General features: G+C 50.3%; 1 protein-coding gene across 1 annotated transcript in view; it reads right to left on the bottom strand.

Annotated features, from left to right (window-relative positions):
* The window catches only part of RAB10 (RAB10, member RAS oncogene family), a 46,964-nt gene that overhangs the window by 10,010 nt on the left and 12,625 nt on the right, over positions 1-24,329 (bottom strand). The window contains exon 2 of the mRNA XM_059469695.1: positions 5,831-5,891. Within this exon, the coding sequence (XP_059325678.1) occupies positions 5,831-5,891 (61 nt within the window). The remainder of the gene's footprint in view (positions 1-5,830; positions 5,892-24,329) is intronic.

Here is a 24,329-nt window from a genome sequence, read left to right on the forward strand (position 1 = left end):
ATTAGTTTAAATCCACTCCTTGACTGGATTTACACTTCACAGCTTCACCTTTTCTGGCTTATCTTCCATAAAAGACCCAGAGTCTCTCTCCTTGTCCCAGCTGTTAACTCCTCCCTGGCAGGGTGGGCAGGCCCTGGCACAGCTGTGGCTGCCCTGGATCCCTGGCAGTGCCCAAGGCCAGGCTGGACATTGGGAACACCCTGGGACAGTGGAAGGTGTCCCTGCCATGCCAGGGATGAGATTTAAGGTCCCTTCCCACCCAAACCATTCTGGGATTCCATGAAGTAATTTGGAGGAATTTAATTATTTAATTGATGGCTTTCCTAGCATATCCCAAAGAGAGGGATCCTTCCCTTCACTCAGGACAAACTCCTGCAAATTATCTCCACTCACACCCTCATTATTTTCTCTCTTCCCACATTCTGTACCCAGTTGCCACCACCTTCTGCCCCACTGGCTCCTACCAAGCTGGAGAAGCCTGACCAACCCCACCAACCCCAGATTTTTGAGATCTGTGATTCTCCTTCCTGTCACAGGAACAATTCTGAGTGCTTTTACACCAACTTGGAGTAGGCAGCACAGAGCTGCTACTCACTGCTTGTCACATCCTACAGCTGACTCCCTGGTTAACTCCTCCACTGTTTTTTCTGGCAGCTGGAGCTCAGCTAATGGAAGAGAAGAAAGCTGGGGAGGGAAGAAGTGAAGAACCTGGAGTGTTTGCATTTTTTTTTTTTTTTAAATAAATGCTACAGCTGCCCTTTCCCCTGGTTAATGGATTCTCCATTCATTATTCAGAGATAACTCCTAATGGCTGGAGATTAGAGCTGGCTGAGGCAAAAGGAAATGAGTTACGGTTGTGTGGGTGCCCACGAGGGCTGGATCCACCCTGGGCAAACTGCAGCAGACACTGCAGGGGATGTTTGCTGCCCTGGCTCCCCAGCCCTTTGTTCAAACCTCGCTGTGGGCACAGACTGGCTCACTCTCCCAGCTCCCATGGATGTGGGCAAGGATTACTGAAAGAGCCAAGGAGAATGAGACAGAGCTGGAAAGGGAGGGAGCTTGGGTGCTCAGCTTTGTGAAGACAAAGGAGGCTGTCCTGTGGGACTGGGGAAAGGAGATGCTCAAGGAAAGTGAAAAATCTATTTGGATTATTCTCGTGCCAACATTAAAATATGCATCAGCTGTATCATATTAGAGGTTTAACCTGGAGAGAAAGGAATTTCTGGGACAGCTTTCCAGCTGACCTGGCAGAGACTAAAGAAACCTTAAAATGCATTATGATTTATTGATGAAAGATTTACATGGCTGCAGCAAGATGAGATTGGATCTGATGATTTGTGAGCATCCTGCCAGTCCACGTGGCTCAAAATGAAGCTCTTCAGCACATTAAAGCAAGTAATTCCTAGCAAAATAATCCCAAGAATTTTATTAGTGTCTCAATGTTGCTACATTTGCAGCTCAGTGTTGCACTGGAGGGACCATGGAACACCAGGCTGAGGATTTCCCTTCCTAAAGGGAAAAGTGTCCCTGGCTCAGCACTCCTGGCTGGATAAAGCTGGGCATGGAGGCACATCCAGCTGGGCAGGGGCACCAGGGCCTCAGGGCTGGCTCAGTGCTGCCCAACACCTTCATGGATGGGCTGGGAGGGCGTTCAGAGCACCCTCAGCCAGGCCCTGGAGGGGAGGATGTGCTGGAGGGCAGGAATCTGGGCAGGCTGGATCCATGGAAAGGGTGCTCAGGCCTTGGAAGGGGGGTTTGGAGGGCCCATCCCTGCAGGTGTCACCTGGATGTGGCACTGAGTGCCCTGGGCTGGGGACAGGGTGGGCATTGGGCACAGTTGGACTCCATGGCCATGGAGGGATTTTCCCACCTCAGTGATCCTGGGGATCTGTGCTCTGTCAGACTTCATGACTGGCAAATTTCAGCTTTTCTGAGTAATATTCAGCAAGGAAAAAATTCACAGAATCACAAAATCACCAGGCTGGAAGAGACCTTCAAGATCATCAAGTCCAATCCATCCCCAACACCTCAACCAAACCCTGGCACTCCAGTTAAACACACCCAGGATGGTGACTCCACCACCTCCCCAGTCCCTGAAAATTCCCAAATTCCCCAAATTCTCAGATTTCCCAGAATGACCAGGTTGGAAGAGACCTCCAAGATCATCAAGTCCAATCCAGCCCCACCACCTCAACCAAACCCTGGCCCCCAGTGCCACATCCAGGCTTTGTTAAACACACCCAGGGATGGGCACTCCACCACATCCCAGTAACTCCAGAACTTTATCACCCTTTCTGTAAAGAACTTTTCCCTGATATCCAGCCTAAATTCCCCTTTGGCTGTGTGCTCTGGTTGTGTCAGTGCTGCCTGGAGAAAGAGCCCAGCCCCAGCTGAGCACAGCCACCTTTCAGGGGGTGTAGGGGGTGATAAAGTCACCCCTGAATCTCCTTTTCTCCAGGCTGAACACCTCCGGCTTCCATAATGAGAAATCCAAAACAAGAGAATTCTCCAATTGTTTTATAGGACTGCCATGACAGAGAAACATGTTCCACCTCGAGTCTCAAAAGCCCTCAGCAAACAGAATTAACTCCTAGCCATTCTAGGGCTAATTGCAGAAATTAATGGGGCTGATGGCACTGGGGAAGGGAGGTGTGTGCAGCTCTGGTCACCACCACACTCCCTAAACAGCAGAACCTGCACATCCCAGGGAATTCCCACACCTGGGAGGACTCAGGATGATTTATTTCTGACACCAGCTCATTGCTGAATCAACCAAGATCCTGAGGACACTTCTCTGGCCATGTAAGAGTGCTGCCAGCAGAGATGCACTGAGAGAAAAATGTTATTTCAGAGTCCTCCACACAGCTAGGAGCTGCACACTAAAGACATAAAGCTGTTCCTAAAATTTGGAATCAGTCAGAAGACTGTAGGAAAACAGGCTGACACACAAATGTCATTAAAGGTAGGAGAGTTGGAGGAGCAGCTAAGTGGAAAAAAAAGAAAAAATTCAATTTTTAGCTGCCAGTTCCATTCCTTTGAGGCTGTGCTTTGCCTGGATGACAAAGCCAGCTCTGCTTTTGGTGCCTCCTGACAAGCACCTGGGCAGCCCAGAGGTTTTCCAGCTTCCATTTCCCAGTGGTTAAGGAATTCTGGAACCAAGGATCCTCTCTGTGGATTTGAGAGTCCAAACCTGACCAGGCTCTTGTGAAATCCCCTGTGAACCTGTTCATGGACACCTGCAGCTACCCCTACATCCCATGGGGAGCTTCCCAGCAAAACTTCATTTCCTGGTGTTTTCCACGTGCCACTTTCCAGCCTCAGGGCAGAACTGATGTTCTGGTGCTGGAAAAAGGCAGCAAGTTCTACCAGACCCTCCCTACCTGCTCGGATATCCAGGATTTTCTGACACCATGAAGAACCCTCATTTTCCCATTTGTTCTCCCTAAAAAAGTCCCTTTCTCCCCAGCAGTGCTGGTCAAACCTGTGCTCTGTGGGACTGCCACCCTCCCTTCCTGCCCAGGAAAATCCCATTTCATTTCTCAATGGCCCCATTATGACAATGAGTTCTGGGAACTCCAAAGCCTTTTGGTTTCCATTTCAAAGCCACTCTGAGTTCCTGAATTTGTGATATCACACTAAACACAAGTTTTAGCTCCACTGCCCTGTCCCTTTGAAGTCCTTCAGCAAAGCCAGCACCATCTTCTCCTGGATCCATCACTCTGCTCCTTCATTCTTTCTCTTGACAATGTTAATATTCTTCTAGCCATTCAGCACTGTAAACCCCTCCAGCTCCCAGCCTTTTAAAGTATTTCCACTCCTAAATGTGTATGAATTCATTTCTCCCAGCTGGAAAATGACCCAGCCAAGGAGATCCTCAGCCCCTGGACTGCTTCCACCCAGAACCTGACATGCAGTGGGAGAACCTGGATATCCTGGTGGGTCTGCCCTGGATAAGCTCATTTCTTTGGAAGGGCAGTCCAGGGCTGTGTCCCACCCTGCTCCTCACAGCACATTTCCATCTGGAGCAGCAGCAGAACTCTGATCCAGCCTGCTCCTTACAGAGCTGCACCCCAGCTTCAACAGCTCCTGAGTATTGAGTTACTGCTCACCCCAGGCAGGTTCTAATTCAGCCTGACCTTTGTGTTCTTGCTTTAGTCCTAAATATAATTTCAGAGGTCAGTGAGGCTGTCAGAGGGGCCTTTTCCACAGCCAGGAGCTGCTCTGCTGTGTGGTGTCACACCTGAAGGACAGGGCCATCCATAAGGACTCCAGAGGTGGCCCCATGGGAATCTCCTGCAGATCCAGAGCAGCCTTTACACAGGAAATGTTCCCCTAAATCCACCCCCTGCTCACTCAGCTGCTGCCCTGCATGTTCTGGGAATGTTGCACAGCTCCTGCAAATGTGCAGTGAGTTCAAAGGCAGGAGCAGAGGGGAAATAGAGATGCACTGCACAAAACACCTCCAAAGACACTGAGCCACTGCTGGGCAAACTCCTGCCACAGGAAAAGTTGGAAACACAACACTGAGATCTCATTTAATTTTTTTTTTTTTTTTCTGCAGGAGTTTCATTTTCTGCTTCCCAAGTTTCATTTCAAATGTGCAATCTGAACCCAGCAGAAACAAGCAGCAGGTTCAGGCCACAACTTCCCAATTTTGTGACATTTAAAAGTTGCCACTGTGTAAATCTCAGCTCGCCCAACTCCACTTCCCCAAGGCACTACACCCCACAATCTGTAACAGTTTCACTACATCTTACTCTTTATACATAAATATCCTAATTTTTCTATATTTTCTGTTTTTACATTTAATGACGATTTTCTTATTCAGTTTAATCATAGGGTTATGGAATGGTTTGGGTTGGAAAGGACCTTAAAGCTCATCCTGTCCTACGCAATGTCCAGCCCCAATGTCCAGCCTGGCCTTGGGCACTGCCAGGGATCTGGGCACCCTGTGCCAGGGCCTGCCCACCCTGCCAGGGCACAATTCCTAATTCCCAATATCCCATCCAAACCCACTTTCTGCCAGCTCTAACACTTCCTCAGGGTGCTGAGGACAGGAGGGCTCCAGAAGGCTGGTTAGGAAGGAAATCACTCATGATTATCCTGGGATGATTATTCTGGGATGACTGGAAGGATCAGGGTCCCCCAGAACTGGAACTCACCCCCCTGCATGTACAGACACCCAGGTTATGGAGCCATGGGGTTGTTGTGGGTGGGACAAAAGGGACAAATCCCAGCTCAGAGCCCTGGGAGAATGCAGGGTGAGCAGGGAGCCCAGCCAGCCCCATGGGCCAGGAAAAGCCATGGGTTCTCCTGAGCTGACCTGACCTGCTGCAAAGCCTCAGCTTCAAAGCACAGCAGCTCAAAGGAAGGAGCTGAGGCTTTGCCTCTTGTCAGACATCCCCACAGAGCAGCTGTGCTGCTGCCAGCTGAGAGCCTCTCCACAGCTGAGCATGGAAAATTCCAGCCCTAGTGCAGCCCTGGGTTGCATTTTCTTGCTGACACAAAGCAAGGCTGAGAGTCAATTTATAGTCACAGACTGGAGGCAAGTCCTAATTTAAAAATTCCAGTTTCAAACCACTTCCCACTAAATCACAGCCTGTGAGGATGCTCTCCCCCCCCTAAAACAGGAGGTTTGCCAGCTGCCTGTCCCAGGGAGCAGCCAGGCCAGTGGTTACAAGCACTGCTACTGCTGCAGACACACACATGGAGTGGAGCTGGCCCTGTGGAATCACAGAGCACAGCTGCAAACCTGCAGCCCTGAGGGAATCCAGAAGAGCAAACTCTGCCCAGGAACACCTGCTGCTGAGGGAAACTCTGTGTTACTCACCAGATCTGGAGCTTGATCTTCTTTCCTTGTAGTTCAACAGTTTTAATCTTGAAGTCTATCCCTAAAATAAACAAACACATAAATAAGTAATTAGTGTTTAGTTATTTTAAAGAAAAATCAATTCTACATGAGCTCTGAATAGCTGGGACAGAACAGCAAATTTTTTTTCTTCTTCCACTGACTGCCAGGTAAACCAGGGATGTGCAGGGACACAGAAATGGGAAGGGAGCTGGGACAGAGCACAGCCAGGGCCTCAGGGACTGCTCTGGAACACCCTGAGCAGGAAGGAGCCACAGGGATCACCCACTGCTGGGATCCAAAATGCAGGGAACTCTGAGAACTCTGAGAGCCAAAGCTCAGAATTAATCACAGGATTTGATCTGAGACCTTGGGAAAGGCTTCCAAACTTAAGTGCTGAAAGCAAGAGTGTGGATTTGTAATTTAAAGCAGAGACACACAGTGTCTCAGACAGTTTAGATGCTTAGAGTTTAAGATATAAAATAATAAAGTAGTTACAAAGGTAAACAAGTTTAGAATGCAGTACTGGAAGTTTGTGTGTCATAATTTAATTAGCAAAGAAAGCTGACAATGCAGCACGAGTCCATAAGACAAAATATTTAAGGATTGGGTCAAAAACAGAAGTATCCTTATTAGCAGTGTTTTATTAGTCCATAGCTCCTTAAAGTCTTGTAACTAAGGGTCTTGAGAACTTCTGAACCCTGCTGTAACAATGGAAGCCAAACTCACCCTTCCTGTCTATGTGAAAAATAAGAACAATAAATAACATCATCTAAAAACTTCAGAAGTCCTGTCTCTAACTTATTCAAAACTCCTTAAAAATCCCCATCCAGTCCAACTCCTGCCCAGGACACCCCAACAATCCCCCTGTACCTTAGAGTGTTGTCCTGGAGCTCTGGCATGACAAACCCAGCTCTGCATCCCTGAGCTTCCCCAGGGATGCAGAACAGTTCAAGCCACCCAAAGCTTTAACCAGCAAGGAAAGGAGAATGGTCAGAGCTCAGTCTGCTTGTCCAGACCCATCCCTGCCTCAGCCTTGGGTGTGGGACAGACAAAGCCAGGCTTGGCAGAAGTGTCACCAATGCTCTGAGAGCTCAGCCAAGCACAGATCATTGAAAAAGGTTTTTACTTTCAGTACCAATACAGAAAGTTTCAAATGCCACATGCACAGAGCTGTTAAATCCCTCCAGGGATGGGCACTGCAAACCTCCCTGGGCAGCCCCTGCCAAGGCCTGAGCACCCTTTCCATGCAGAAATTCCTCCTGATGTCCACCCTGAGCCTGCCCTGGCCCAGCCTGAGGCCATTTCCCCTTGTCCTGTCCCTGTTCCCTGGCTGTCCCCTCCTGTCAGGGACTTGTGCAGAGCCACAAGGTCCCCCCTGAGCCTCCTTTTCTCCAGGCTGAGCCCCTTCCCAGCTCCCTCAGCCTCTCCTGGGGCTCCATTCCCTTCCCAGCTCCCTCAGCCCCTCCTGGGGCTCCATTCCCTTCCCAGCTCCCTCAGCCCCTCCTGGGGCTCCATTCCCTTCCCAGCTCCCTCAGCCTCTCCTGGGGCTCCATTCCCTTCCCAGCTCCCTCAGCCCCTCCAGGTCTCTCCACCCAGAGCTGCCCCAGGTCCAACCTTCCCTTCCCAAATCTGCCCACAAGAATTACAGCAGAGCTACACCAGAGCAGCAGGACACTCCAAACCATCCCCTCACACTGCTCTGACACTAATTAGATGCCACCACCATCCTGGCTTTCAAATCCAATCAGAGAACACCACTGATCATCCCTCATGCTTTCCAAAAACCTGCTTATATTTAGACTTTTTAAAAGGCAGCAGCTGCAAGCCCAAAGTTCCCTCCCAAATCTACAAGGTCACTTTATACCAAGCAAGATTAAACAGAATTTATGAAATGCAGCATTACATAAGAAGTTTGCATGGGAGCTCTGCCTTGAACTCCTTTCAGCCAACACCCAGCACACAGAATTTGTTGGGCTGAGAGCTGGACAATGCCCAGCCCTGAAGGACATCCCTGGAGGGGTCCCAGCAAGGCCTGGATGTGGCACTTGGTGCTCTGGGCATTGGGCACAGCTGGGATTTGATGATCCTGGAGGGTTTTTCTGACCTGAAGAATTCTGGGATTAATTCTGGGCATTAATCCCAGGATGGCAGCCTGGGAACTCCCAGCCACCTCAGGTCAGGGCTCCTTTGTTCCCCAGCACTGCTGCATCCCTCACATCAGCTTACACTGGTGAATCAATGTAGGAACTGTCACACAAACGTGACTGGAAATACAAACCTGCTCAAGGATTGATTGCCAAGATACAAAACTGCCCCACATCCACCCAGCCCTGTATTTCTGTCAGCATTTCAGGGAGGTGTTTGCTGCCACGTCGTGTCCCCAGCAACACAACCAAACAAATGAACACCAAACATGTCAATGAAATATTTTATATGGTGACAGTCACCTCTAGGCTGTGCCCAGATGCAGCAGAGTGTTTGAGAGCCACTTTTTATGTGTTAAGATAAAGTAAATTATTAACCCAGCCAAGGAAATTAACTCCTCTCTTCGCTGTGAGGGATTTAGCCAACTCCAGTATTTAGGGATAAAATAAATCTCTAATCCCATGTTATAGTCAGCTCCCATTCCAATATAATACCAGTTCAGCCCTCAGAGCAGCAAGGTTGTTATAAATAGCAATGAATTTCCCTGGAAACACTTCCAGAGGAGTTCCACCAGACTCCTGCATGGCTGCAGTGCCTGGCCAGCCAGGCTGTTGACAATAAACAGCAGAAACACAAAGGCTTCCCAGAAAACACATATGGGGAGGTTTCCAGGAAAATTCACTTCAGGAAAGAGCTGGAGAGGGCAACGGGCAGAGAAAACCTGAACAGACATCTCGTCATCACAGGGGGATAATGAAAGAGCTCATGAATTAAAGATGAGCATGAAATTACTCCCTCATTAAGTGTGGGTAAGATATTTATCACCTTCAGCAGGACAAGCTGGAATTCACAGGAAAACCTGGAAGAACATGGGCCAGGCTTAGGAAAACCTTATCAACTGCAGATGTTCCAATTAAGATATGGAAATGTTTGCTACCCTTCAGCACAGCACAGGTCCCAGGTCACTTCTGCATTTCCTGCCCATTTCCACTCCTCACCTGTTGCTTAGAGCAGCCTGGGGGTGCTGGTGGGTGAGAGCTGGACATGAGAACCCCAAATCTCCCAAGCCCTGGGCTGATCCTTCAGTGTGGGCAGCAGGAAAGGGAGGGATTCTGTCCCTGTGCCCAGGGATTCCACCTGCCCTGGGCATTCCAACAGCACAGGGACCTGGAGCTGCTGCAGAGAGCCCAGAGGAGCCCCAGAGCCAGGCTGGCAGAGCTGGGGGTGCTCACCTGGAGAGGAGAAGGATCCAGGAAGAGCTCAGAGCCCCTGGCAGGGCCTGAAGGGACTCCAGGAGAGCTGCAGAGGGACTGGGGACAGGGATGGAGGGACAGGAGCCAGGGAATGGCTCCCAGTGCCAGAGGGCAGGGCTGGATGGGAGACTGGGAATGAGGAATTGTGCTCAGGTCCTGGCACAGGGTGCCCAGAGCAGCTGGGGCTGCCCCTGGATCCCTGGCAGGCTGAACAAAGCTTAGAGCACCCTGAGGTAGTGGAAGGTGTCCTTGCCATGGCAAGGGTGGCACTGGATGGGCTCTGAGGTCCTTTTGAACCCAAACCAGTCTGGGACTCTGGGATTCCATGGGCCCAGGTGTGACACACCTGAAGTCAGCTTTAGAAAGCACAGAAGCATTGATGGAGTTTCTGGGCTCCTGCTCCACGCTCAGTGCAAGCACTGCCCTCACACAAACACCGGGTCTGCTCTGCCAGCCATGGCAGCCACGGCCCAGGAGCAGCTCCAGGGGCTGCCAGCTCACACTGGGCACTGAAGGCAGGCCCCTCCATGCCACAGCCACAGGGAATGCTGCCCACACCCCCCCTGTAGCTGTGCGGGCTCAAACCCTCAATGTCCTGCTGGATACACAACCACTGGCTCAAGGGATTTGTGCTTCCAGCTCTCTCAGATATGAGATGTTAATGAAGAGCCAGGAGCTGCAGCAGCAGAACAGCTTTAAGTCCATAATAATTTCCATATCACTTTCCACCTTCCCCAGCCCCTGCCAGATCCCCCCTCTGCCACTAAATCACAAAGTGACTGTTGTTGACAAGTGACAGACCCACGGCCACCGCTTGCAGAGGGAGGGAGGGAGAAAACATTATTTTCCAGTCCACTGCAGAGGTACAAATGATGAGCTGGCCCTTTCACACAGCCCGAATTTTGTTTGCATTCCTTCCAAACAAAGCCCCCATTGAGCACGGGGAGGACGCTGGGCGGGAGGAAGCAGAATGTAGGGCAGGAGGAGGGCACGGCTGCGAGCTGGAGCTTGACAGGCATCCTGCAGGGACAGCCCACCCTGCAGGGACAGCCCACCCTGCAGGGACATCCCACTCTGCAGGGACATCCCACTCTGCAGGGACATCCCATTACACCCTATAGGCACATCCCACAGGGACATCCCACCCTGCAGGGACATCCCATCCTGTAAGGACATCCCACCCTGCAGGGACATCCCATTCCACCCTACAGGCACATTCCACCCTGCAGGGACATCCCATTCCACCCTGCAGGGACATCCCATCCTGCAGGTCCATCCCACCCTGCAGGGACATCCCACCTTGTAAGGACATCCCACCCTGCAGGGACATCCCACCCGATAGGGACATTCCATCCTGCATGGACATCTCACCCTGTAAGGACATCCCACCCTGCAGGGACATCCCATCCTGCAGGGCCATTCCACCCTGCAGGCACATCCCACCCGATAGGGACATCCCACCCTGCAGGGACATCCCACCCTGGAGGAACATCCCATTACACCCTGTAGGCACATCCCACCCCATCCCACAGGGCCATCCCACCTTGTAAGGACCTCCCATCCTGTAGGGACATCCAATTACACCCTACAGACACATCCCACCCCATCCTACAGGCACATCCCATCCCACAGGCACATCCCACCCCATCCCACAGGGCCATCCCACTCTATCCTACAGGGACATCTCATTACATCCTGCAGGCACATTCCATTCTATCCTGCAGGGCCACCCCACCCTATAAGGACATCCCACCCTGTAAGGACATCCCACCCTGCAGGGCCATCCCACCCTGCATGGACATCCCAATCCATCCTGCAGGGACATCCTGCCTTGTAAGGCCATCCCACCCTGTAGGGACATCCCATCCCACAGGGACATCCCATTACACCCTACAGGCACATCCCAGCCCATCTCGCAGGGACAGCACATCCCACAGGGACATCCCACCCTGTAGGGACATCCCATCCCATCCCATAGGCACATCCCACCCTGCAGGGACATCCCACACTGCTGGCACATCACATTCTATCCTACAGGGACATCCCAGTCTGCAGGGACATCCCACTCTGTAGGGACATCCCATCCCATCCCATCCCATCCCATCCCATCCCATCCCATCCCATCCCATCCCATCCCATCCCATCCCATCCCATCCCATCGGCACATCCCATCCTGCAGGGACATCCCACACTGCTGGCACATCACATTCTATCCTACAGGGCCATCCCACCCCACAGGGACATCCCATTATACCCCGCAGGGACATTCCACCCAACCCTGCCGGGATATCCCACCCTGAATGGACATCCCATTCCATCCCACAGGAACATCCCACCCTACAGGCACATCCCATTAGATCCTACAGGGGCATCCCACCCTACAGGGCTATCCCACCTGGCAGACACATCCCATTCCATCCTACAGGGACACCCCATCCTGCAGGGCCATCCCACCCCACCCTACAGGCACACCCCACCCAGCCCAGGCCAAGAGCAGAGCAGCACCGAGTGCATTTTGTCTGGAACTCATGAATAATTGCTGTGCACACGCTGCAGCAGGGCCAGCCCTGCTGTGCTCAGCTCGGGAAGGAAAGCAAACGTGCAAAATTCACCCTCAGGTTCACCAGGGGAGGGAATGGAGCCCCAGGAGGGGCTGAGGGAGCTGGGAAGGGGCTCAGCCTGGAGAAAAGGAGGCTCAGGGGGGACCTTGTGGCTCTGCACAAGTCCCTGACAGGAGGGGACAGCCAGGGAACAGGGACAGGACAAGGGGAAATGGCCTCAGGCTGGGCCAGGGCAGGCTCAGGGTGGATATTTGGAGCAATTCCCACCTGGAAAGGGCTGTCCTGCCCTGGCACAGCTGCCCAGGGAGGTTTGAGGTGCCCATCCCTGGAGGGATCTAAAAGCCCTGTGGATGTGGCACTTGGGGACATGGGGCAGTGCTGGGGATGGTCTGAGATCCCTTTTCCAGCCTCATTGACTCTAATTTAAATCTCGTGTGCTCCAGCTGCCCAGCTTTGTGCCACAGGCTCTGAGAACAGCCAGGATTTGAAGTGTGACTGAAGGAACAGCTCTCAGCACCTGAGTTCCCTGAGCACACCCCCATCTCCTGAGGAGCAGCAGGAGGGGTCTGCATGGCCGTGCCCAGCTGAGCTCCTCCCTGTGCTGGGTCACCCTGAGGGAGGCGAAGTCCTCAGCCAGAGCCACAGCACCTTCTCCAAGAGCCCCAGCTGATGGGAAAACCATGCAGTGGTTTGGGTTGGAACTTTAAAGCCCATCCAGTGCCACCCCCTGGCACAGGCAGGGACATTTCCACAGTCCCAGGGTGCTCCAAGCCCCATCCAACCCGGCCTTGGGCACTGCCAGGGATGAGGATGGAGATTATTGTTGGATTACCCAGTCTGCAAATCTGTCAGCTACAAATGAAGTCACTGTACCACCAAAACAGAGTTCAGCTTTTGTTTGGGTTTTATGCTTTAGCAAGGTGAGGAGTCAAGGCTTTTCCTGCCAGCTGTGTAATTCTGTGTAATCCATGTGTTCCTCCACAGGTACCCACTGAGCTGGAGTCCAGCAGTGCCACTGTCCAGGCCTGGGGTTTGCTATTATCCCTCCAAAATAAACTCTCCTGTCTGAGCTTGTGCTTCCAAAACCTCTCACACCAAGTGAAATCCTTGTCCCAGCAAAGTCCCAGCACCCAATGCTGGGGATAACACCTGGAAAAATTAACACTGAGACCTTGCTGAAGGATGAAGGAGGCAGAAAACAGCTCCCAGAAAACCTCAGGAAAGCAGTGCTGGCACTAAAGGTGTAGGTTTGGGATGGTGCTATCCACACTGTGCAGCTCTGAATCCTCACAGGAGAAATGTTTTGAAAGACTTAAGCGGCAACTGAGATCATTAAGAGCTTAATTAAAAGCAGAACTCTCAGCTCCTGCCTGATGAGCTTGTGCTGGGCTTTCCTTGGAAAGAGAAAGTGGATTTGCTGCTGAAGCTTTCTTACGAAATAATTAATAATTATCTTAACTGATAACCAAGGTTAATGGCTGCTGCCCTGAGTAAATGACACTCTGAGGCACTAAAGGCTCTTTGCAAGAACTGAATTTCTTCTAAGAGTTTAGAGTTCTGCACTTATTTGGACGTGTTTGGTTCTGGGAAGGCTTGGAGGACATCAGGAGGAAATTCTTCCTGGAGAGGGTGGTCAGCCTTGGAAAGGGATGGAATCCCCATCCCTGGAGGTGTCCAGGGCATTCCTGGATGTGGCACTCAGTGCCCTGGGCACTGGCACAGCTTGGACTCCAGGGTCTTGGGGGTCTCTTCCAACCCCAGAGACTCCATCTCTCTCAAGACTTGGGGGACCTCAGCATGAAATTGCTGAATTTAGAAAGACCAGACAAATCTTTCCACCCCCAAGTTAATTTGGTAATTTTAAAAGCTCCCAGGGTTAATTATTGCTGCTGCTGTCAGTTCTCTTTATTGCATTTTTGTTATTTAAAAGAAGGCATTTGGGGCTGGTTCCTGGGCCCTGTGTAAGCTCTGAGCACACCTGGAGGATCCCAGCTCCACAGTGACTCCAGGTGTGGCACAGCCTGTGCTCCTGGGATTGCTGCGAGTCCTGGCTCTGTTCCTGCACACTTTGTGAATGGGAGAGTTGTTCATTCAACACAGGAATTCCCAAGAAGTGAGGCAGCAAGGACAAGGTTTACACCTTCCTGTGGCCATTAAAGCCCTTCCTTGAGCTGGACCGGGCTAGGGAGGTGCTCCAGGCCAGGCTGGACAGGCCTTGAAGGAACCTGGGATAGTGGAAGGTGTCCTGCATGGCATGGAGCTGAGCTTCAAGGTCTCCTTTTTCTACCTCTGTTGAGGTCAGGATTGAAGGCACTCCAGAGGACGGCTCACATTCAGACTCAGGTGTTTATTATTTCTTACCTGTGTCACAGTCTCACAGCACTGAGTTCTGTAACAAGGCACAAAATGGCCAACTGTCTCTTGTACAAGGTCTTTTAAAGCTAAACTATCCAATTAAGAAATGACACCTAAATTATTTTCACTTTTAACTCAATAACTAATCAGTCAAAGTCTGCAGGGTGGGCTTTTCTGTCCAATTACAAAATACCACCCAAAGCCATGAAGAAGAAGGAAGAAGAAGGTAAAGAACAACCTGCCACCACCCTAAAACCTCCATTTGCTTCATATATATGACTATATTCTAAAACACCAAACTCTACAAAATTTCCACCCTGTGACATCACACATTTCTAACCAACTCCACACCCACAATCCCAGTGCTCTCAATCAATTCTGGAAGCTTCTCCATGGCCTCAGGTCAAACGCAGTGCTGTCCTGGGGGTCAGAGTGTGTCAGCACAGAAAGTCTGAAATTCCCAGCACAGAAAGTCTGAAATTCTCAGCACCCAGAACTTCCAAGCCAAACCAATCCCTGATCCCTTCTATGGTTACACTGCTCAATTCCTGCAGCCCCTCCCAGCTCCTTGGGGTGTCTCCTTTGCCTCATCCAGGGGAGATGAGAGAGGAACAGGCCTCCATCAGCCAGTGCCACCTGTAAGGGTCACAGCTCTCTGAAAGGGCACTCAGGAAAGAGAATCTGAAGCTATTCCTGGCCTCATCCTTTGACAAAGGCTTGAGGGAAAGCCTGAGATTTATCAGGGAGCCAAACTCAGGTAATGTGGGAGGGAGTGGGAAGCTTTAGGCTGGCTGGGACAAGCCTGGACACTCATGGCAATTCCTCCTGCAGTCAGGCTTTGCCACCTCTGGCAGCCAGCACAGCACCCACCTGTGGAGGGGAGGAACTGCCAGAATGGGGCTGCAAAGGGAGATAAAACCCCCACTGTCCTCCCCCAATCCCAAAACTTCTCTGACAGGAGAGTCTCTGACCATCAGAGCTTTGGGAGTTCTTCTTTCTCAGGAAATTCAATAAAACGGCATTAGGGGTAACCAGGCAGTCCCAAAACTTCTCTAACAGAAGAATCATCAGAGTTTTGGGATCTCTTCTTTCTCAGGAGAAAGATTCAATGAAACAGCATTAGGGGTAACCAGGCAGTCCCAAAACTTCTCTGACAGGAGCATCTGTGACCATCAGAGCTTTGGGAGCTCCTCTTTCTCAGGAGAAAGATTCAATGAAACAGCATTAGGAGTCACTAGGCATCCCAAAACTTCTCTAACAGGAGCAGCTCTGACCATCAGAGCTTTGGGAGCTCTTCTTTCTCAGGAGAAAGTTCCAATAAAACAGCAAGAGGGGTAACCAGGCAGTCCCAAAACTTCTCTAACAGGAGAATCATCAGAGTTTAGGGAGCTCTTCTTTCTCAGGAGAAAGTTTCAATAAAACAGCATTAGGGGTAACCAGGCAGTCCCAAAACTTCTCTAACAGGAGCAGCTCTGCCCATCAGAGCTTTGGGAGCTCTTCTTTCTCAGGAGAAAGGTTCAATAAAACAGCAAGAGGGGTCACTAGGCATCCCAAAACTCGCTCCCTGACAATGAGAGATGGCAATGAGGAAATCTGAAAGCTTGGGACCAGCTGGCTTCTTTTAAACAGTACCGGGAATATCCAGATTAAGGAATTGACACTTCAGGCCATGGCTACCCTTCCTAACAAAACATTTATTCATCAGGAGTGAGGACTGCACTGCATTTGAACCCTTCCTTGTGCTCAGCCCTGATCATGTGTAGCACAGTCAGGTACATGGGAAGGGCAGTGGGAACAGGGAAAGGCAGCTGGACCAGAACAAAAAACCAGGGATGGAACCAAAACAAGAAGCCTGAGCATGCTCTGGGTCTGACAGGGGGTGCTCCTGGTTTAAACCCAGCAGGCAGCACCAATTCTGCTCATGCCTTTGCAGGAGGATGCCCCAAGTCCACAGCCCTGCACACACCCTGCTCTGGGAGCTCAAACACACTTAATCCCCTGAGTAAACAGAGAGTAATAACTCAGTAAACCCAGCAGCTGCTCCTCCTCCTGCAGGGGAGAGCTCACCTGCTGCTGGGTGTGTGCACAGAACCCCAGCACACAAATCCCTGCTGGGAGAGCAGCCACTCCTGCATGAATCCTTCCTACACTCACATGTGGCCAGGAATTCCTCAAGAAAACAGAAAAAAATAGCATTCACTGAATCCCAGAATGGTTTGGGTGGAAGGGACATTAAAGCTCATCTTGTCCCTCTTTGTGCCATGGGCAGGGACATCTTCCACTGTCCCAGGTGGAAAAGTTTGTGTTCTATTTCCAGGCATCAAAAGCCCTGTCCAAACTGCCAGGGATCCAGGGGAAACCTGTGCTAGGGCCTTCCCAAGGGGAATACTGGAATTCCTTCCCAAGGGGAATACTGGGATTCCTTCCCAAGGGGAATACTGGAATTCCTTCCCAAGGGGAATACTGGGATTCCTTCCCAATATCCCTGTCCTTTGCCCATGGGAGCCACTCCCTGTGTCCTGGCTCTGTCTGTCTGTCTAACCCAGCCAGCCACAGAGACCCCAGAGGAATCTCCCAGCCCAGAACACCTGGATCAGAGAGGCCAAGAGCTCTGCTGGCCTGAGCCAAGCCCACACAAAGAGCTGCAAGTTATAAATAATGCAGGGCCCAGCACACATGGGCAGCAGAGCTCAGATCTATGCACATTCCCAGCCCTCCTCACCACAGGCTACTCCCACACTACTCAGAGCCAGGATAAAAGCTCTCCAAAGCACTCCAGCCCGTGGTACAAACCGTCAGGGGAGCTCCCTCCCAAGTGCAGTGACTCAGGAGTCCAAGGCAGGATGAGGAGTTCCTGCCTGGCTTGTTCAGACACACAGCCCGTGCCTGGAGGGGGAGCAGAGCTCACACAGGGAGCAAAGGGGCCCCAGGAAATGAAGAGAGGCAGGGAGGACTCCCAGAGACAGAGCCTGGGCTGCCACAGCTGTGGGGAGAGGCAGGGGCAGCCCTGGGAACAAGCCAGAGAGGATCAGTCACCACAGTGACACTGGAATGGCTCCTGGCTGTCCTTGCTCTCCTCTTCCACACCTGCAGTTCCATCATTGCTGACATCCCACGACCAGGGGTGTAACAAACAACTCAAGGTATGAGTAAATCATAGATCTGTGTTAGCAAAGCAGAAATTCAGTGAATTTTCAGTGAATTCAGGTGTTTCACCCTCTCTGCAGGAAGTTTCTGCCAGTGCAGGGTGTGCAAAGCAGAGCTGCAGCAGGAACTCACTGGTCCTGCTCTGCAAGGTTTCAAGTCGTGACAGCTCAGCCCTGACAGAGCACCTGAAGCTGGATCTGAACAAAGTCAGCACATACCTCATGAATAAAGTAACACACACCTCAGCTGGAACCTTGGGAAATGTGCTCTGAGCTCAGTGACAGAACAGAATCGTGGAAATGGAAACAATCACCAAGGCCAACCATGCCAGTGGTCTCAGAAAGCTCCACAAGAGGGTGGCAGAAACTCCTCCCTGCAGGTGCAGCTCCTGCCTGGGAGCCTGGGTGGGATCAAGCTGGGCTTGGCAGCACCATGGGAACAGAGTCAGGTGATTTCATTGCTTTAATCCACCAGCCACAACTGATAGCATGATCACTGTTAGCAGTTTTGCCAACATCTGGTGCCAACCCTCTCATCCTCAGTCCATCACCCAAAGGCTTCTCCTACCCCAAAACTCAGGGCACACACCTCAGCTGGAACCTTGGGAAATGTGCTCTGAGCTCATCTGCATAACAGAATCATGGAATTGGAAAAAATCATGAAGACCAACCACTCCAATGGTCCCAGAAAGCTCCATAAGAGGGTGGCAGAAACTCCTCCCTGAAGGTGCAGCTCCTGTCTGGGAGCCTGGCTGGGACCAAGCTGGGCTTGGCAGCACCATGGGAACAGAGTCAGGTGATTTCATTGCTTTAATCCACCAGCCACAACTGATGACATGATCAGTGTTAAGTTTTCCCAACATCCAGCCCCTGTGCCGACCCTCCCATCCTCAGTCCATCACCCAAAGGCCTCTCTCATCACCCACTCACCAATCCAGCCCTTGCACCCTTCGCTTTTCCCCCTGAATTATCACCTGGGCAAACATTCCCTGCTTTATTCTCCATCCATGCACACCATGGATGATCCACACCAAACTGCTTTTCTGGGTAACATTCACAGCAGCAGCAGAGAAACTCCCATGGGAAGAGCTGTATCCAACTGCTGGGGATCCACAGGAGCTGCAGCTTCCTGAAAATTGGTATTTTGTAGAGCAGGTACCAAGAAGAGGAATTATGACTAGATTTCACTCTGTAAAGGTAAGTTAAAAACTCTTATCCAGTGATATTTGCTAGCATGAGCATGTGTATCTTGAAAAAAGTTTATTTAATCCCAGCATCTATTTTTAGGAATGCAGCAAATTCCCAAAATCCAAACAAAGCACTTCAGCTTTTAACACAAAATTTGCTAAGTTAGAGATCCTTAAACCCAAGTGTATTTCCTTTCCAAGAGGCTGCTCAAGCTCCACCAGCCCCTCTTAGTGACCCCCTGGCCCTGTCCTGTACCCCCATTCCCCAATATTTTATAACACTGCCCTTCCAGGCTGAGTTTCCCCAGCCCCAGAGCACTCCAGAGGAATTCCAGAGCTGGTGATGTAAGGCAGGACACGGGACAGGGGCAGCAGCACCAGCAGCACCAGAGCCAGGTCTTCTCCTCCCAATTAATCTATTCTTAACGAAGCAGACGACAGTCCTGTGAGACAGCAGCTCCTGGGCTGACCTACATTCCCCTCCTGATGCATGTGTGTGCCTCAGTCCCCGTCACACATCCCCAGCAGGGTACGGGGAGATCTGATTTATGCAAACCAGCCCCGAGCAGCCCACCAGGGACTGGCTGAATATTCATCTGGGTGACAAATGCAGGACTCTGCTTCTATCCCCCCAAATCCCAGCTTAATCCCCCCCAGACAATAGGAGGCTGTTGTTATCCAGCCTGACCTGGTGTCTGGGAATGGCCACTTGCTGGCAATTCATCCACATCTCCACTGCTGGAGGAATTTGGGGATCTTCCCAAAGCCACCTCATACTGCCCTTACAGCACCCAGCAATTCAGAGCTGAACAGGATTCACAACTCCAGGAGAGGAGGAGACCTTCCTAACTGGAAATTCCTTTCTGGAATGCTCCTGTTGCCATCAGAGCAGCAAAGGAGCTGTGGGCAGGTGAGATCTCTGCCACTGGCCCTTCCAGGGATGCACAGCAAATGTAGAGAACCAAAATTGTCTCACTGCAAGTCCCCACCAAACCTTCTCCATGACTGGTTTTGAGATTTGTATTAAAAATCACAAATTAACACCTGAGGTAAGTCACTGCAAAAGGCTTCCAAGAATTCTTGTTGAAAATATTAAAAATATGAAGTGACCAAGGAGACAGAGGTGGTGGGAGCTGTGTGTTCCCCACACAGCACCTCCATGGCACGGGGGACCTTCCACCTCTCCACTGCTCATCACCTAAATTAAAATATTAATCACTGCCAGGAACAATCTTCTTTGTTCCACCTTATTCCTTCCAACAGGGAGCAGTCCATTACCTTGCTATTACACACTGGATGCTTGCACATGTAAATCCTTTTATCAGCTGAGTTTTTTCTCCTTAAAACTACAGATTCTATCCACACACTTAGGTCTGGGAAGGCACAGGGCTGTGAGGAAGCAGAGAATCAACATCAGGGATTCCCCAGAGCTGCTGTTCCTCAAGCAGCACTGCTCATGTTTGACAGATGGATTACAATGTGAGTGCTGCTCAGCCCACACCTGCAGTTAAAATCCAAATAATCGGGAGCTGGGGAAGGCCCTGGTACCACACAGCAAACAGGGACCTGCCTGGGAGGGATTTCCAAATGTCTCTTTCTCATTTGTGATGACACACAAGGTCTTTCCAAAAGCTCCACATCAACCTCAGGTTCCAGGTCCCACACTCCATCTGCTGCAGGTATTTAATACTGACACAAAGCGCCAGCCATGAATTTTGTACCAATCTTTGCAGATAAATTTCAATTTTTCTGTAAAGTGAAGGTGACAGCTCCTCCAAGGGAGGAACAAAGGTGTGTGAGCTTACAACCATTAGTTAGAGGTGGCAGGAGGGAAAGGGGACTCAAGGGACTGAAGTCAAATCCCCAAGAGCTCAAACCAACCTATTTCTACCTTGAGAGGCACCACATCCTCCTCCAGCTTCACAGGAAGGGACAGCAGCACAAGGAGCCACACCTGAGAAACTCAGCTACCACAGAATCAATCTGGGTTGGAAAAACACTCCAGGATTGAGTCCTGTGCCCAATGCCACCTTGTCACCAGCCCAGGGCACTGAGTGCCACGTCCAGGCCTTCCCTGGACACTTCCAAACCCTGCCAATGCTAATTTGGGGGATTAACAAACACAGCCTGGGTGATTTCAGCTGGGGTGGAGGCTGAGGCAGCACCAAGGGACATCGTGGTTCTGGTTCTCCCACCCTGGCAAAGCCACCAGGGCACCTGGGAGGGCTCTGGCTGTGCCAGGAAAGCTCCAGGGAATGCTGAGCAGTGCCCACAGCAGCCAGGCCTGATGCTGAGTGGGTGATGAGAGAGCTTTGGGGAAGGAGAGGCCTTTGGGTGATGGGCTGAGGATGGGAGGGTTGGAACAGGAACTGGATATATGAACTGGATATATGGAAAAGCTGTTTGCACTGATCATGCCATCAGTTGTGGCTGGTGGGATTAAAGCCATTAAATCACTTTACTCTGCCCCCATGGTGCTGCCAAGCCCAGCTGGATCCCAACCAGGCTCCCAGGCAGGAGCTGCACCTGCAGGGAGGAGTTTGTCCCACCTGGGCAGGAGCAGAGCCCCAGCCAGTGGGCCAAGGCTTCATGGCACAGTCTGATCTGGTGCTTTGATCCCTGAGCCAGCACCCTCCATATCAGCACGTGGGCAAAGTTCAGGAGATAACTGGGGAGAGGAGCATTCCCATAAAATGGAGTATTTCCATAAAATGGAACATTTCCCATGAAATGGAGCATTTCCATAAAATGGAGCATTCCCATAAGATGGAGCATTGCCATGAAATGGAGCATTTCCACAGAATGGAGCATTTCCCATAAGATGGAGCATTTCCATAATATGGAATATTTCCACAAAATTGAGCATTTCCCATAAGATGGAGCATTTCCATAAGATGGAGCATTTTCCATAAGATGGAGCATTTCCATAAGATGGAGCATTTCCCATAAGATGGAGCATTTCCCATTAGATGGAGCATTTCCATAAGATGGAGCATTTCCATAAAATGGAACATTTCCATAAAATTGAACATTTCCATAAAATGGAGCATTTCCCATAAGATGGAGCATTTCCATAAGATGGAGCATTTCCATAAGATGGAACACTTCCCATAATATGGAATATTTCCATAAAATGGAGCATTTCTATAAAATGGAGCATTTCCATAAGATGGAGCATTTCCATAAAATGGAGCATTTCCCATAAGATGGAGCATTTCCCATAAGATGGAGCATTTCCCATTAGATGGAGCATTTCCATAAGATGGAGCATTTCCATAAAATGGAACATTTCCCATAAAATGGAACATTTCCATAAAATTGAACATTTCCGTAACATGGAGCATTTCCCATAAGATGGAACATTTCCATAAGATGGAGCATTTCCCATAATACGGAATATTCCCACAAAATGGAGCATTTCCCATAAGATGGAGCATTCCCATAAAATGGGCATTTCCCATAAAATGGAGCATTTCCATAAGATGGAGCATTTCCATAAGATGGAACATTTCCCATAAAATGGAGCATCTCCCAAGCACTGTGACCTGGACATGAAGACACAGCCACTTTCCAAGAGCCCAGAATCTCACATGCTTTATCCCAGACAACAACAGAGAATTCCAGAGCTGCTGGGGCTGGAAGGGACCTCTGGAGACCCTCCAGTCCAACCAGGATCACCTGGAGCACGTGGGTTTGAAACATCTCCAGAGAGGGAGACCCCACATCCTCCCAGGGCTCTGTCACCTCCATGAACAGAAGTTCTTCCCCACGAGGAGCAGCTCCTTGTGTTCCAGTTTGTGGCATCTTATCCTGCCACTGGCACCACTGAGCGGAGCCTGGCACCATCTCTGGCACCCCCTTGGAAATTTCTGTGTGCACCATCAGCGTGGGGCAGTGACTGCTTCACATTTCTGAAGCCAGAATATGGAACATCCTCATCCTCCCCAGCTGCCTTCAACTCACAAACATCAGTGCAACTTTCATCCAGGGAGGCCTGACTGACCCACACTCCCCCCAGGGCAGGAGTTTCACAAGTCACATGAAAGCAGAGCTCAAATCTTTGTGTAAAAACAATCTCTGTGCAGAAAGGAGGCTCCAGGTTCCTGCTGACACCACCTACGCTGTCACTAAGGTCCCCGAGACCACGGCTTCAACACAAGCAGTTATTTCTTCCAGAAAAAAGAAATTTGATCATTTTGTTATTGCAGCAGCTAAACCTTACACAAGGCTCCCACAAACAAAACAAAAGAAAATGAACAAAGGAACTATTTTAGTGATGTTTTATGCATACCAAGAGACAAGAGAGACAATAAGGTTTTTATTCATAAGGTACTAAGGGGGGGAAAAAAAGGAAATGAAGCTCTAGCAAGAAAAAGAACTTCCTTCAGAGCTGTTCCCATGCAGCAGCAAAGTCTGCTCAGTGTCAGTTAATTCCAGGTTTGAGGGCTGATTTAATTCCCTGCCATTACATCTTTCATTTTCCAATATACTCAATTAACTCTGGTCCAGGCCTTCAGCAGCCCCTATTTTTAGGGAGGGCATCACATGAAGCAGCTGCATCTCCTCATGAATCCCACTGTCAGGAGCCCATCAGGTCCCACACCCAGAATCACAGCAGGGCAAAGTCTGGACTCCAGACAGCCCAGTCTGCAATTGGAATTCTACTCTAAACCACCAAGGACATGAATTAAATATGTTCAAGTTCAATTACAGCAAATTAAATCAGTTTTCATGCATGTCTCACCCTACTTAAGCTATATTTGTTAGCTAGGAAATAAATACAGCACATGAATCTGCTTTCACATAGACTGCTATTTATGAAACCCAGAATTTGGCACTACTTGCTGCAATGGTAATTTTGCCCTCAACTTACATAAAAATAAATTCAAGTTAACACTTATCCTGGCTAATTTATACTCAGCAGATGGACAAGAGAGATAATGTGAATTCATTCAGAAAAGCATCAGCTTTACCAAAGAGGAGGTGCTGTGCTGGGGAGGTCATTAAAGGATTCAATTCACTGCCAGGGAATCACTGAATCCCAGAAGGGTTTGGGTTGGGAAGGATCTTCCAGCTCAACTTGTTCCATGGGCAGGGACACTTTCCCCTGGACCAGGTTGCTCCAAAAGGAGCCATGTGACAATTCAGTGCTGGAAAACCTGTTTGTGTTCTTACCAACACAAAACAATCCCATTATTTCTGAGTGTCCCAAGCAGAGAGCTCTGTCACTGCTGGCACCACATGTGACCTCACATTACTGCTGCTCACAAAGGGCTGGGGACAGGCTGGGAGCCAGCCCTTGCTGGGTGACATTTCCAGCGGGGAATGGCTGATTAGGGACACACCTGTTCCCTCCCCAGGCTCCTGCAGGATGTTCCAATAATCCAACAGGTGTCCATGAACAGCTGCCACATGGCCGGGGGTGCTCCCACTTACTGATCAGCAACTCACACAGCAGAAAATGTCATTTATTAACCCCTCAGCATCAGTAAAAAGTGTGGCAGCAGGTTCTGATCATTGTTCACACCAAGTTCTAGCAGTCTGTAAGGCAATTCCTACACATCAGGGTCATGGGCAGTGTGACCATGAGAGATCCTCCAGCTCCTGGAGGAGGTCAGATATTGGAACACCAGACGTTTCCACCCAAACCTTAAGTTCTCCAGCAAGTGAGATGAGTGGCAGAGCTCTCCAGTTCATCAGCAGGGAAAAACCTTGAAATAAAGGCCCATTGTTATGATATTGCCCTGAAGCATCACATTCATCAGGAAGTTTTATCACCCTTTTGAGCTGTTATTGATACTGCAACAGTCTAACTGAACTCACAGAAAAAG

The sequence above is a fragment of the Ammospiza nelsoni genome, chromosome 3, assembly GCF_027579445.1.
Source record: "Ammospiza nelsoni isolate bAmmNel1 chromosome 3, bAmmNel1.pri, whole genome shotgun sequence".
In the NCBI taxonomy this organism is placed as follows: Eukaryota; Metazoa; Chordata; class Aves; order Passeriformes; family Passerellidae; genus Ammospiza; species Ammospiza nelsoni.